Source organism: Eulemur rufifrons, chromosome 3 (genome assembly GCF_041146395.1).
Source record: "Eulemur rufifrons isolate Redbay chromosome 3, OSU_ERuf_1, whole genome shotgun sequence".
Classification (NCBI taxonomy): Eukaryota; Metazoa; Chordata; class Mammalia; order Primates; family Lemuridae; genus Eulemur; species Eulemur rufifrons.
The window spans coordinates 24,398,328-24,410,251 of NC_090985.1; the positions used below are offsets into that span (position 1 = coordinate 24,398,328).

Here is an 11,924-nt window from a genome sequence, read left to right on the forward strand (position 1 = left end):
CATCTGATCAAGCTGTGTGAGCTGGCACAGAGTAACTCAGCTCAGTGAAATGGGGTTTCAAGCAGGGCGCTGATCACAGACAGCACAACCTTGCTTCTCACAGGGGCCTCTGTGGACCCTGGGAAAGAAAACTAAGCACAGACATCTGTTTTCTGACACCTGGGACAATCACAAACTGGAGCAAGCACATGCCCCACAGGTTCCACCTCTAACCCACTGATGTCCCTCAGCAGGCAGCAATCAGCTCTAGGGGAATGAGAAATACCAAGATGCAGGTGTGAACAAGCCACAGCAGCTGGACATCAGTTTCAAGGTAACAAAGACAGCTTAACCCTGAGTCATTCCACTCTGACACCACAGAGAGACTTGGAGACACCTACTTACATGGGCCATGACAGCCTGAGGCCTAAGAATAAGATCCTGATGACACAGCATCGCCAAGCCCACAGGGTGCCTGGATAGTACATGCAACCATGTCACAAACATATGCCACAGATAAAATATCCCGCAACAATGATTCACAGGTGTCTCCAGCCCTGGCCTCCCCAGCATCTCCATTCAGACAGTCATTGCCACTCTAACCCAACAGCCCTAAAACTCAACTCACCATCTTCACCCCTGACCTGCCACCAGCCCAAACCTCACCTGCACTTGGCTATCTGAGTCAGCAATTAGCATCTCCCTCCCACACGCTACAGCCCACTCATTTACAACCATCCCCTCCACAGTGGTGCCTGCCTCCAGGACTGTCCCCTCAATGCCAGCCCTCACCCAGCCACCAGCTGCCCCTCCCCAGGCCCAGCCACTGCTCCTGCTCCCCACACGGGTCCCCTGCCCCCTTGCATACCCCTGTGCTTACCTCACTGCACTTTAGTTTATGGGTCTGTCCCCTCCCCACTTGAGCCGGCAAAGGGAACCTCTATAAAGCGTGTAGAAGGAACCCCCTATGTCCCCAGAGCAGCCTCCTCTGACTCCAACACTGCACTGCAGCTGCACTAACACCGCAGGAAAACTGGAACCCACATCAGCGGGCTGCCCCTATTGAGCGCCACCTAAGTCTCACCTTGACTGGTGGCTGGACTGCCAGGCCCTTCCAGCTTTATGACACGCTCTGATCAATAATCCGCGTGACTCTGGACAAATCACCTCCCTGCTCTCAACAGCCTCCTTTAAACGTCAAAGAGAATACAGAAACACAGTGGCCCTGGTGCACACCGGGTTGGAACTCTCAGGGTTTACGCTTAGCTTCCCAGAGAGGATGCCCGGTGGTGGTGGTGGGGGCGGGGGGGAAACCACCGCGCTCTCCGGGAGGTCAGGCACAGGCCGGGACCACCGCACTCTCTGATTGGGATGGACAGGCACTGCCCGGGACCGCTGCGCTCCCCTGACGGGGAGGGGACAGTCACGGGTTCGGGACCACCGTGCCCCCTAGGGAGGAGGAGGCAGGCACCGGACCGGGACCACCGCGCTCCCCGTAAAGGAGGAGACACGCACGGGCCTGGGGAACACGCACTGGTGCCGAGGAGGAATGAGAGTCGCGAAGCTCCGGGTCTCCCTTCCGGGTCGTGACGCAGCGCAGCTGGCTCCAGGGAGCTTCAGCTGGGAAGGGGGCGGGCCTCGGCCCCCGCGACACCCAGGACCCTCCCGGCGCTCGCCCAGCGACCTTGGGAGGCGCCCCCTAACTCGGCTTTCCGCGCGGCCTGGCTAAGGGGACGGCCCCTAGGCGCTCCCGCCCAGGCTTCTCCGAAGGGCGCTCCTAAACGCGTCCCCGCCCGCCGTTTACCTGAAGAGCCACAGCTGCAGCCGCCACAGCCGCCCGCGGCCCGGAGTGGGCGGAGCCGCGTGCGCTGAGCCCGCCCCCGCTGCCCTCAGGCCTACCGCGACCCCTCGCGCGGCAGTCAGGCCACGCCCCCACGCGATCTCTGCGCTCATTGGTCGTAGGCGTGCTCCTCTCGCTCGCTCGCTCGCTCGCTCGCTCTCTCTCTCTCTCTCTCTCTCTCTCTCTCTCTCTCTCTCCCCACCCCGCCCACCGTTCCCACACGAGGAGTGCGCAGACTCCGTCTCACGATTGGCCCCGCCCTCGGCCGCCACTCGGCCACCGCACCGGGCTGTTGGGGCCGAACGCGGCGGGCCACTGCGCAGGCGCGTGCCCTAGCTCCGCTTCCGCTTCAGACTCACGCGCCCCTGCGATACCAGCACCCAGACTCCGCCCCCATTCCCAGGGGACTCTGACTCCTGCGTCGTCGCGCCCCGAAGCGCACGGAGCAAGCGGGTGCACTAGCCAACACATACCTGCCCAGGGGCACACGTCAGGTGCGCCTAACCTGGGCACACACCGGCGTATCGTCGTGTCCTATCTCTCACGCACACACACTGAACACCCAACAGACACCCCAGAGAGCTGGGGCGCGGACCCCTTGGCACAGGCATACGCACGCGTGCGGCAGGTGCACGTCCAGTCTACTGACAGACCACGGGCACCCAGGCCACCAGGCCCCGCACCCGAGACCTTAAAATCTGGAGCGAGGCAGGTAAAAAGTAAATGGCTACTAAGACAAATTAAAGCTCATGGGAGGTGCTGGGAAGGACCCAGCTGGGAGGCAGAAACCAAGTGGTCTGCAGCGCTGCCTCCAGGGCAGTGTCGATCAGTTAGATGTGGAAATCCAGCTGCAGGGGGTCCTGGGAAGATAGAGGTAAAGCGGGGCGGGCAGCAGGGTGGTGCAGGGGAGGATGCTCATTTTCCATAGAGAGGGACTTGAGCCTGTCTCTGTTGGCAGGGATGGAGCCCAAGAGGGGCAGGACACAGAGTGGGACTTTCTGCAGATGGGGGCCTGGCCCAGAAACACTGCCAGGAAGTTGCCCCAGCCCCAGCAGACAGGAGCTACTAACAGGGCAAGTTGCCAGGGAAGCAGGAGAGGCCTCTTCCCAGCTCACACCTGGACAACTCATGCGGTGGCTCCGCTGGGCCAATGCCTTGTCCTCCCAGCCTCAGCTGGACTTCTAGCCACAGCAGCCATCTCTTCACTCCCCAGACATGCAAGTTGCCCAACAAACATCACAATTTCATTTTTCGTTTATTACATTAATAATGCCAATCTCTCTGCCAAAGCAGTAAACTCTGAGAGAAAGGCCTAGGTCTGTTTTGCTCCCAAGAGCTCAGCACAAAATGTGGCACAAGGTGGTTGCCCAGTGCAGCTCCTTGGATGAATTAGGGGCCACAAAGAAGAGAATAATCAAGACTCTGCAGAGGGAGGGTGGACAGAGTCAATGACCACTTGGACCCCACCTGTCATCACTCAGTCTAACACTATCTGGTTTCCAGCTGGGTTCTCACCCTGGTGGGTGCTGGGAGGGAGAGAAGGGTACAGCTGGGGGTATGGGCTCCCAGGTTTGGTAGCAGTGCCTCAGTGACACAGCCCCCGTGGCCAAGATCACCTGGCTCCAGCTCTAGAGACACAGCTCCTTGCAGCCACCCACCTTCAACAGGCTTCCCCTCATGCCTTGTGCTTCTCCAGCCCTTCTAATGCTTGCGGAACTAATCCCAAGTTAACGCCCATCTGCTTGAATTACCTGGAGCAGTTTCTCTTTTCCTAACTCCCAGGTCAGCCACAAACCAGTTTGTTCTTATTTTCTATATTTCAGGCAATTTTCCAGACAAGGGCTGTGGGTGAGAAGGGAATATCAAACAAAGCCTTGCTCCCAAGAAGCCCACAGTCCAAGAGGGATGAGAAAATGGTCTTGCCAGTTGAAGCCATCCTATTCTGAGGCCTTCACTATAATGAGCACATCACATCTGCTCCTGCATCTCAGCGGAGGAGAATCCAAGTCCCCTGACACTCATTGGGCCTTTACCAAGCTCCAGGCCCTTGTAGACACTCCCAGGACACCTGCCCATTAGACAGTCCCACCCTCCAGGCCCACAGCTACTGTGCTGTCCAGCTCACAGCAGGGACCACACATTTGGGCCTGGGCTCTGCCACCACTAGGCCTCAATTTCATCATCTGTAAAACAGTATTGCTCATTCATGTTCAGACTTGAAACCCTAGATGTAACTGCCCCATAGGGGATGGGCACCTTAGTGCATTCAATGAACAGGGGCAGGACTGCTACAGGGGGGAGTTGTAGCTAATGTGACTGCTTAGAATGGCACCTGGCACACAGCCAGTGCTTAGTGGCTGTTAGCCCCTACTCCTGGCAGCAACAGTGTTCTCAGAGGACTCTAAGGGCCAGAGAAGGGAGGGGTACTGTTGGCTTCTGTCTCTTGGAGCTGTAGGATCTGAGGTGGGCCCAGGCCTGGGGCCCTTGCTTGCCCTGTGGTGTGTGATGGAGTCTGTAGACAACTCTAGGTGGAAGGCTCCCTGCAACAGGCCCGACCTGGGTAGGAGAAGCTTCAGGCTCTAGTGCGGGAGGCTCCCTGCCTGCCCTTCTGGCTCAGCCTCTAGTAGAGGCTTGGGCACTCTATCCGAGGATGAGGGGTACCGTTGCAATGGTGGCTGACAAGTACTATATCCCTTTTCCCCTTCCTAATGGCGTAGCAAGCTGGCCTCCTGCCTTTGCCCCCTGCTCCCTCCCCGGTTTCTTTCAAGGTCTTTTGTGTTCCAGCCACATCCTGAGTGGTCCTCAGAGGCCTCACCCTGGCTTCAGCCCTTGCAGGGGGTTCTCATCCCATGGAGAGTGGGCCCCATGCAGGACAGGCTGGTTCTGAAAGATGTCCTCAGACATCAGAGTGGGCAGGTCCTGGGGCACAAGAGGACACCCCCTTCGAGGGCACAAAGCAGGTACCACTCTAGAATCTCCATTTTAGAATTTGCCTCTTTTTCCCCAGTGCCTGCCCCCGAACACCCAGTCCAGGCTGTGTCAGCCCCCACCCCAAGCTGTGTTAGCTTCCCATCCTGAATTGTGTCAGTCCCCCACTCTGAGCTCTCAGATCCAGTCACTCCCCTGCCTCTACTCCAGTCTTCAGAAACTTGGCTGCTGCCTCAAGGAGGGTACAGGTCCCACCTGGCCCCCTGCTGCCCCAGCTCCTGCCCTCTGGTACAAGTCAGGCCTCAACCATGCCCCCCCAATCCAAGACTGTTGGAGCTGGACCACCAAGCCCCCTTCCATGGTGCCCTGCCCTCCATGAAGGGCAGCAGCAGGCCAAAGTTGGACCAGAGAACCTTCATGGAATGTGAGTACAAGGACAACAGTTACCTGCTCTCCTCCAAGATCAGCTCCAGGGCCTTCTCCAAGGTCTACCTGGCCTATGCCATACACAAGTGCATGCAGCACAACCCCAAACTGTCCTGGGACTTGCAGGGCAAGCGCCACACCATGGTGAGGCAGCTGCCTCCTTCCCCCTCTTAGTGGGTTCCAGTGCCTCCAGCCCGGCCCCACAGGGCACTCCTTGTCCTAAACCCACTCAGGTGCCTTCTAGCTGTTCCCGCTACCTCCACCATAGGCTTCTTCTTTGGTCCCACTTCCAGTTCCCAAACCCCTTAATTGGTCAGGACAGGAGAGTGGGGGAGATCAGGGATGCCCTCCAAGAGCTCAGCAATGAATACAAAGGACAGGCAGCTGTGCCTGCACACACTAGCACCTTCCACCTACACAGGTGGCTATCAAGATCATCTCCACAGCCAAGGCCCCCATGGAGTTCTCCCGCAAGTCCCTGCCCATGAGATCTCTTCACTCAACATACCTGCAAGCACCCGAATGTGGTAGGGTGCAGCCTCAACACAGCCTGTCCTCACCCCTCCCTATCCCCCAAGGCTAGCCTTCTCCCACCTGGGACCTCTCTTTCGCCCTTAGGCTGGGGCCCAAGCCCACGCCAAGACCCCAGCAGTCCCAGCACACCCTTGGACCCTCCTCAAGGTGATGGTAGGTGGGTGGGTCAGCAGGTGCAGCTGTCCAAGACCTATCATAGCAGCCAGCACTCCTACCTTGTGCTGGAACTGGTGGCCAGGGGCAACCTACTGGAGCACATCAACACTGTGTGAGACCACCACTGCTGCCCAGGGCTGGAGAAGACCGGCAGGCTGTTCTGGCAGCTGGTCAGCGTCGTGGCCCACTGCCACAGCTCTGGCTTTGTGCACCAGTGAGGGTGCCACCTGGCCCACCCACATGCATGAAGAGGCCCACTCCAGCCCTGGCCAGCCCAACCTCCCATTCCCCACGCAGGGACCCAAATGGTGAGCACATCCTGCTGGATGAGTGAGGCTTTCAAAGCTGACTGGTGAGCCCACAGCCCCACACACAGCGCCCCAATGCCTCACGGCCACCCCTGCAGACCCACACCCTCCTGAGCCCCTTCCCTGAGATCCCTGCTCTTACTCACTGCTGCCTCTCTGCATGTCTTGTGCAGACTTTGGCTTCCTCAACTGCACAGGACTCAAGAACTCCCTGCTGAGCACCTTCTGCAGTTCTGTGGCCTACGTGGCCCAGAGGTCCTCGTGAGCAAGAGGTATAGTGGGAGCAGGCCAACCTGTGGAGCCTGTGAGTGCTGTCCTAGGGGACACGGGAGGGTAGAGAGGGGCCTCAGCCTAAGGAGCCTATGCCCCAGTGCATCATCCTCTCTGCCATGGTGACTGGGGTGCCAGCCCCACCGCATGCTGCACGTGATGCACCATGGCCCCACCTTCTAGCCAGGTCTGTCCCTGTGTCCCTCCCAAGTGCCAGCAGAGGCCTGGAGAGTGGGCATTGAGAGACCTGGGCTCCAATAAAGGTCATCCAGCATGGTGGAGAGACTGACCCAGTATCCTCCCCCACCCAGGCTGGGAAACATTTGGTGCATGCACCTCAATGATGGTGACAGGTGATGAGGAAGTCAGGGGCAGGGGCAAGACTTGATTCAGAAGGGCTCAAGAAAAGCAGTGGCTCCACCCAACCCAAACCTGAGTTCTGCGCTAGCCTAGCCCAGGGCAAGCCACCAGGCCTTTCAGTGCCTCAGTCTCCATTTGTGACTGTCCTGAAGCCTGAATGGAGCCACCCTCTAAGCTGCCAGCATTGTTGGCAGCAATGTCCAGGGGCGCTGGAAGGTGGGCTGCAGTCATGAGCCCTTGCCCACACAGTGCCAGGACCTGATCTGGCGGCTGCTCCAGCCACGCCCAGGCACACGCCTGGGCCTGCAGCAAGTGGCTGTGCACCACTAGATGCTCCCTACAGTGCACACACTCTTCTACACAGTACTCAGTGCCTTCCCGGGTGTGGTGTGGCCCATGGGGTGAGCAATTGGGTGACGGGTGGTTCCTCTGCACTCTGACCCCACTGCAATCCCCTGCAAAGAACTGGGTGGAGTCCAAGCTCCCAGCATCCCCAGAGGATGTAGAACCTGGCACAGGCTTGGAGTTCCCCAGGCTCATCCTACAGCTGCGGTGCCCCCAGCCAGAAGGTGTCCCTAGGAACGCCCTTGGCCCTAGGCTCAAGCCCCTGGAGGCCCACCCCAGAAAAAGGTGTGGGTTCTGCTGAGCTGGGGCTCCAGAGCACACCCAGACAGCTACTGTCGTTGTGCCCCAGGTCTACCATCAGGAATATGCCTGGGCACTCCCTGGTCAACTAAGGATGGGTGGGGCAAGGCCAAATAATTCATCTACCCTATAGTGCCCAGGTTGCAATGTCTTAGTGCCAGGAGAGGGCAGATGGCCTCCAGGGGCCTTAACAGGCTGCGGTTCTGCCACTACCTTATGGGACTCTCAGTCAAGGAAAAACACCAGTCCATATATCACGCCTACCCAGAGGACCAGAGCTTTAATGGGGGCAGATTAGTGGAGGGGAGATGCCTGGCACCCAGTGAAGCACCCAGCCATGACAGAACACAGGTGGAGTGGGCCTCCAATTTGCAGGGGCATGGGATGGGGCATTGTGAAGTCTCAGGAAGATAAGCTGAGCTCCTTCACTGGGGTCCAAGGGGCCTGGGAGGGCCTGTTGGCAAGAGGGGGCCAGCACTAAGGAGCCCAATGCAAAAGGTGGCAGTGAAGTCTGACAGAAGGCTCAGGAAGGGAACATGGTGGGGCTTGCCAGCCACAGAATGGGGGAAGCACACACACAGACCCAGGGGAAAAGCAGATAGGCTCCAGGGCCCATAGTGGGCTCCACTGGGGCAGGGGGCTAGGCCGCAGGCACATCTGGGAGGCTCTCTGCAGAGATAGGCAAAGCTAGGGAAGAACAGCCAAGGCTCAAGGAAGCTGCCCAGGGAAGTGGCCTAGCCAGAGGGGCTGGGGAAAAACCAATGCAAGCCAAGATGGAGAAATAGGAGGCACGGTCCTATGTAGACCCCAGAACCCAGGTGTGGCTGGGTCAGCCCTCTGAGGCAGGGTGAGCTGAAGGCCCAGGGGTTGGGGCCTGACAGCAGGGGCACTGCCTACACAAAGGCACTCACCTACACCCAGACCCTGCAGTGCCCTCAGGAGTAGGGCTCCACTGGCCATCACCTACCATCTCCTCCTCATGTGGGGGCAGGTGAGTCACAACCTGAATTCTTGCTAATACCAACATGGCATAGGGCAGGAGTGCTGTTAATCCTCCCAGGTTCATCCAGCATTTGCCCTAGAACTCTTAGGTGGACAGGAGTCCGAGTATAGCTCTGCTTCTTCACATGGCACAGCCAGAGGGCCCTATAGGAAGACCTGGCCTGAGAAGCCTGGCATAGGTGGGCCTGGAGCTGGTATCAGGCTGCAGGGGCCTCAAGTGGGTGCAGCCCTCTTGGCCCACAGCTCGGGGGCCAGCTCCTGCTGCTCTCGCTCCAGCTGCTCCTGCTCCTGGCGGTCCAGCTGCTGCAGTTGCTGCTCCACATCCTCAGGTACCTGCACCTCCAGCAGGTTTTCCATGCCACGCTCGGGCTCATCCCCAATAAGCACCTGCTGGCAGGGGAGGCAGTGAGCAGCTGACAGGCAACAGGCACCCCTTTCCCAGCCTCTCTACCCTTCACCCACCTGGATGAGCTTCTCACAAGTTGCTCGCACATCAGGCTGTGGCTCCCACCTGTGCAGCTCTCTAAGGATCAGGTAGGCTCCCTGGTCTCGTATCTGCTGCCGACCTGGTGCTGTGGCTGTCAGCTGGGAAGATGGAAGAGATCATCACCCAGATGTCAGTGAGCTTGTGTATGTGTGTGTCAGGGGGTGGCATTAATGTTGCAGAACTCCTGCTCACCAGCATGATGGCTTCAATGAGCATCTTGCGGATGTCAGCATCAGGCTCTCGCTGCTTGTCTGGTGGCAGGTACTGCAGATCAACAGGCAGACCTAGAGGCAAGTTTGAGGACCACTGGGTCCCTGGGCTGAACAGCTGGGCCAGGCTCTGCCTGTGTAAGCCCCATCTGTGCTCAGAAACTCCCTGCTGGAAGCTTTCAGAAAGGGCCTGGGACCTGGAAACCTCCTCCTCCTCCTCCTCCCAATAGCCTCCCTCCTGTCCAGCCAACTCTGAGGTGCCACTCACGTTCCATCTCTTCCTCGGAGAAATCCTCAGGCCCAGCCAGGGGCAGCAGCAAGAAAGGGAGAATGTCTACCTCGGGCCCGAGCAACCACTGGTGGTGTCCTGGGGGGCGGGAAGCAGGGGAGAAAAGAATGGGGGGTGGCCCGGGTGATGGCCAAGAGGAGCCAGTCTGGTCCCCATCCCAGCAACACCCCAACCCCACCACCACTCACGGTGCTCGAAGCAGCAATTCCGCAGCGTCCCCACCACCCCGCCCCTGCGCACCGAGGAGCCTGGATACTGGGTAAGGGGCAGCAGCCGCTGGACCACGCACCTGTTGCAAGGAGTCACTCAGTGCCGCGCCTGCTCACCTCCATGCCCCACCTCCCGCCCACGCGGTGCTCTGGGCTTCACCTGTCGGGGTCCATCAGGAAGGCACGCGCTGCAGGCCGCTGGCTGAGGTTGGACAGCAGCGGCCCCAGGTAGTGCAGAGATGCGTGAGTGTTGTAGCCGGGCGTGCATAGCGCGTGCACCAGCTGCTCCAAGCCCGGGCTCCCCGGCTCCGCGGCCGCCAGCACCGCCATTAGCGCGGCACATGGCGCTGGTTCGCGGCTGAGGTTGGCCAGTGCGGCGGCCGCCTCCTCGGCCCACGGCCACTGCGGGTCCAACGCGCGGCCCAGCAGGCGGGCAGGCAGCCCCGGGTCGGCCGCCAGCAGCTGCTCGTGAAGGCCGGAGTCGGCGGCCAAGTTCACAAGCGCGAGGGCGGCGTCGCGGCCCGAGGCCAGCTCGGCCAGTGCCCGCAGCAGCGCCGCTTGCCCCGCCAACAGCGCGCGGCCCGGCCCGGAACCGGTCAGCGCCAGCACGTGCCGCGCCGCCGCCGCCTGCAGGTCCGCCCGCGCCCCCGGCGCCAGGAAGGGCAGCAGCTTCGCGGCCGCCACCTCCGGGCCTGGTCCCGGGCCTCCCGGCGAGCCCGCCTCGGCCTCCCCGACGCCGCCACCAGCCCCGGCCTCCCGCATGCCTCAGCGAGTCTCCCCCAAGCCACCGCCTTCCGCTGGGCTCCTAGCGGCGCTGATCCGGCTGCGGCCGCGCCCACCAGAGAGACAAAGAGCCGCGGCGGCCAATCCGGGGCTGCGGACTCGACACAGGGGGAGGGACCGATGCGCGGAGGCGGGGCCAGGCCGGCGCGGGGAACTGTGGGCGGGGGTGTGGGCCGAGTCCCGAGGCGCAGGCCTGTCTCGCTAGGCTTCCCGGCTGCCCTCGCGTGTCGTGCGGTCTCCGCAGGCCCCGGTCAGTGACTAGCTGTGTGAAGGTGTGGTCCAGGGTCCTTCTGGAAGGTAGCCACCCAGGAGCTCGGCGCTGAGGGCCCCAGGGTGAGACCTGGGGGGCAGCCTTGGACAGGCCTCTGGGCATCTCACAGCGGGTAGATCTGGGGCATTTGTCAGGACTTATTCAGGCGCAAGTGACAAAAACCCATCTCACTGACTTGCACGAAAAGAAAATTGGTTAATGGGTCCACATAACTTGGAAGTTTGTCCGGAGACTAGCTTCTGGAGCCCTGTGCTGTCTACCCTGAGAACCCCTACTCCTCCACCCCCGTCACCCGCTTTTCTGTGGTTCCGTATCGTTTTCACCTGCTGCAGGCAGCTGGCAGAGAAGGGCACTGGCTCTCCCAGGTCCATGGTCCTCGCAGAAGACAGTTTCTTCTGGTGTCGGAGTTTGTCCCAGGGAAGGACGGCCATTCAGTTCTTCATGTGTCCTCCACTGGCCTAATCACTGTGGAAGAAGCAGCAACCTTCTAGGAACACACGGACTTGGAAGGAAGGGAGGGCAGATGAAGGCACTCGAACATTTTTGGGGCACTTGCCATCTGCCAGGCTGGTTGCTCAGGACACAGAAGGCCAAGGTCTTTCTGGCCTTAGGGTCTTTGCACTTACTGTCTCCTCCGCCTGGAATGCTCTTTCCCCAGCTGTGCACAAGGCTGGGAACTTAACTGTCAGAGCTGTCATTTCTGGGCAACTAGGTGAAGGAGATACTCAGCTCCTCCACTCCGCAGGGCTGCTCAGTTTCTATCCACTTCCTTCGAGGTAACAGTGCTCAGAGGAGGGTAATAGAATTTAAGCTTCAGCGTTCCTTTCTTGCATGGGTTCTTTCCAAAGCTGCCTTAAGAGCAAACAGTGTCCCCATGTTCATAATGGTTTTGCAGAATTTGCATAAGTGGGATGTAGCAGACATTATTGGTGCCAAAACCACTAGGATGGCTGTAATCAAAAAGACAGGTTAGGCGGGGCGCGGTGGCTCACGCCTGTAATCCTAGCACTCTGGGAGGCCGAGGCGGGTGGATCGCTCAAGGTCAGGAGTTCGAGACCAGCCTGAGCAAGAGCGAGACCCCGTCTCTACTAAAAATAGAAAGAAATTAGCCAGACAACTAAAAATAGAAAAAATTAGCCGGGCATGGTGGCACATGCCTGTAGTCCCAGCTACTCGGGAGGCTGAGGCAGGAGGATCAGTTGAGCCCATGAGTTAGAGGTTGCTGTGA

General features: G+C 59.7%; 2 protein-coding genes across 9 annotated transcripts in view; both read right to left on the reverse strand.

Moving 5' to 3' along the window:
• The window catches only part of MROH1 (maestro heat like repeat family member 1), a 64,533-nt gene extending 62,725 nt beyond the window's left edge, over positions 1–1,808 (reverse strand). For 6 of the 8 annotated variants that reach the window (XM_069466761.1, XM_069466760.1, XM_069466753.1 and 3 more), the window contains exon 1: positions 1,784–1,808. The gene's annotated coding sequence lies outside the window, so the exon portion shown is untranslated. Of the gene's footprint in view, positions 1–1,063; positions 1,133–1,513; positions 1,748–1,783 lie in introns of those variants that run through there. The other 2 variants (XM_069466757.1, XM_069466755.1) reach the window with 2 other exon arrangements.
• Positions 1,809–7,721: 5,913 nt separating this feature from the next.
• Positions 7,722–10,033, reverse strand: HGH1 (HGH1 homolog). Its single transcript, XM_069465873.1, has 6 exons — positions 9,803–10,033; positions 9,622–9,722; positions 9,413–9,511; positions 9,128–9,219; positions 8,911–9,033; positions 7,722–8,835 (listed from the first exon to the last, which is right to left on the reverse strand). The coding sequence occupies exons 1-6, from the start codon at positions 9,970–9,972 to the stop codon at positions 8,662–8,664; spliced, it is 759 nt and encodes a 252-aa protein (XP_069321974.1). The 5' UTR covers positions 9,973–10,033; the 3' UTR covers positions 7,722–8,661.
• Between the last annotated feature and the right edge of the window lie 1,891 nt (positions 10,034–11,924).

Excerpts from the sequence above, each read along its gene's own strand:
- HGH1 (XM_069465873.1), bottom strand. The coding sequence starts at position 9,972 with ATGGCGGTGCTGGCGGCCGCGGAGCCGGGGAGCCCGGGCTTGGAGCAG. Across the intron at positions 9,723-9,802 it reads TTCCTGATGGACCCCGACAG|GTGCGTGGTCCAGCGGCTGC; the intron begins GTGAAGCCCAGA and ends TCCTTGCAACAG. Across the intron at positions 9,034-9,127 it reads TCATTGAAGCCATCATGCTG|CTGACAGCCACAGCACCAGG; the intron begins GTGAGCAGGAGT and ends CCATCTTCCCAG.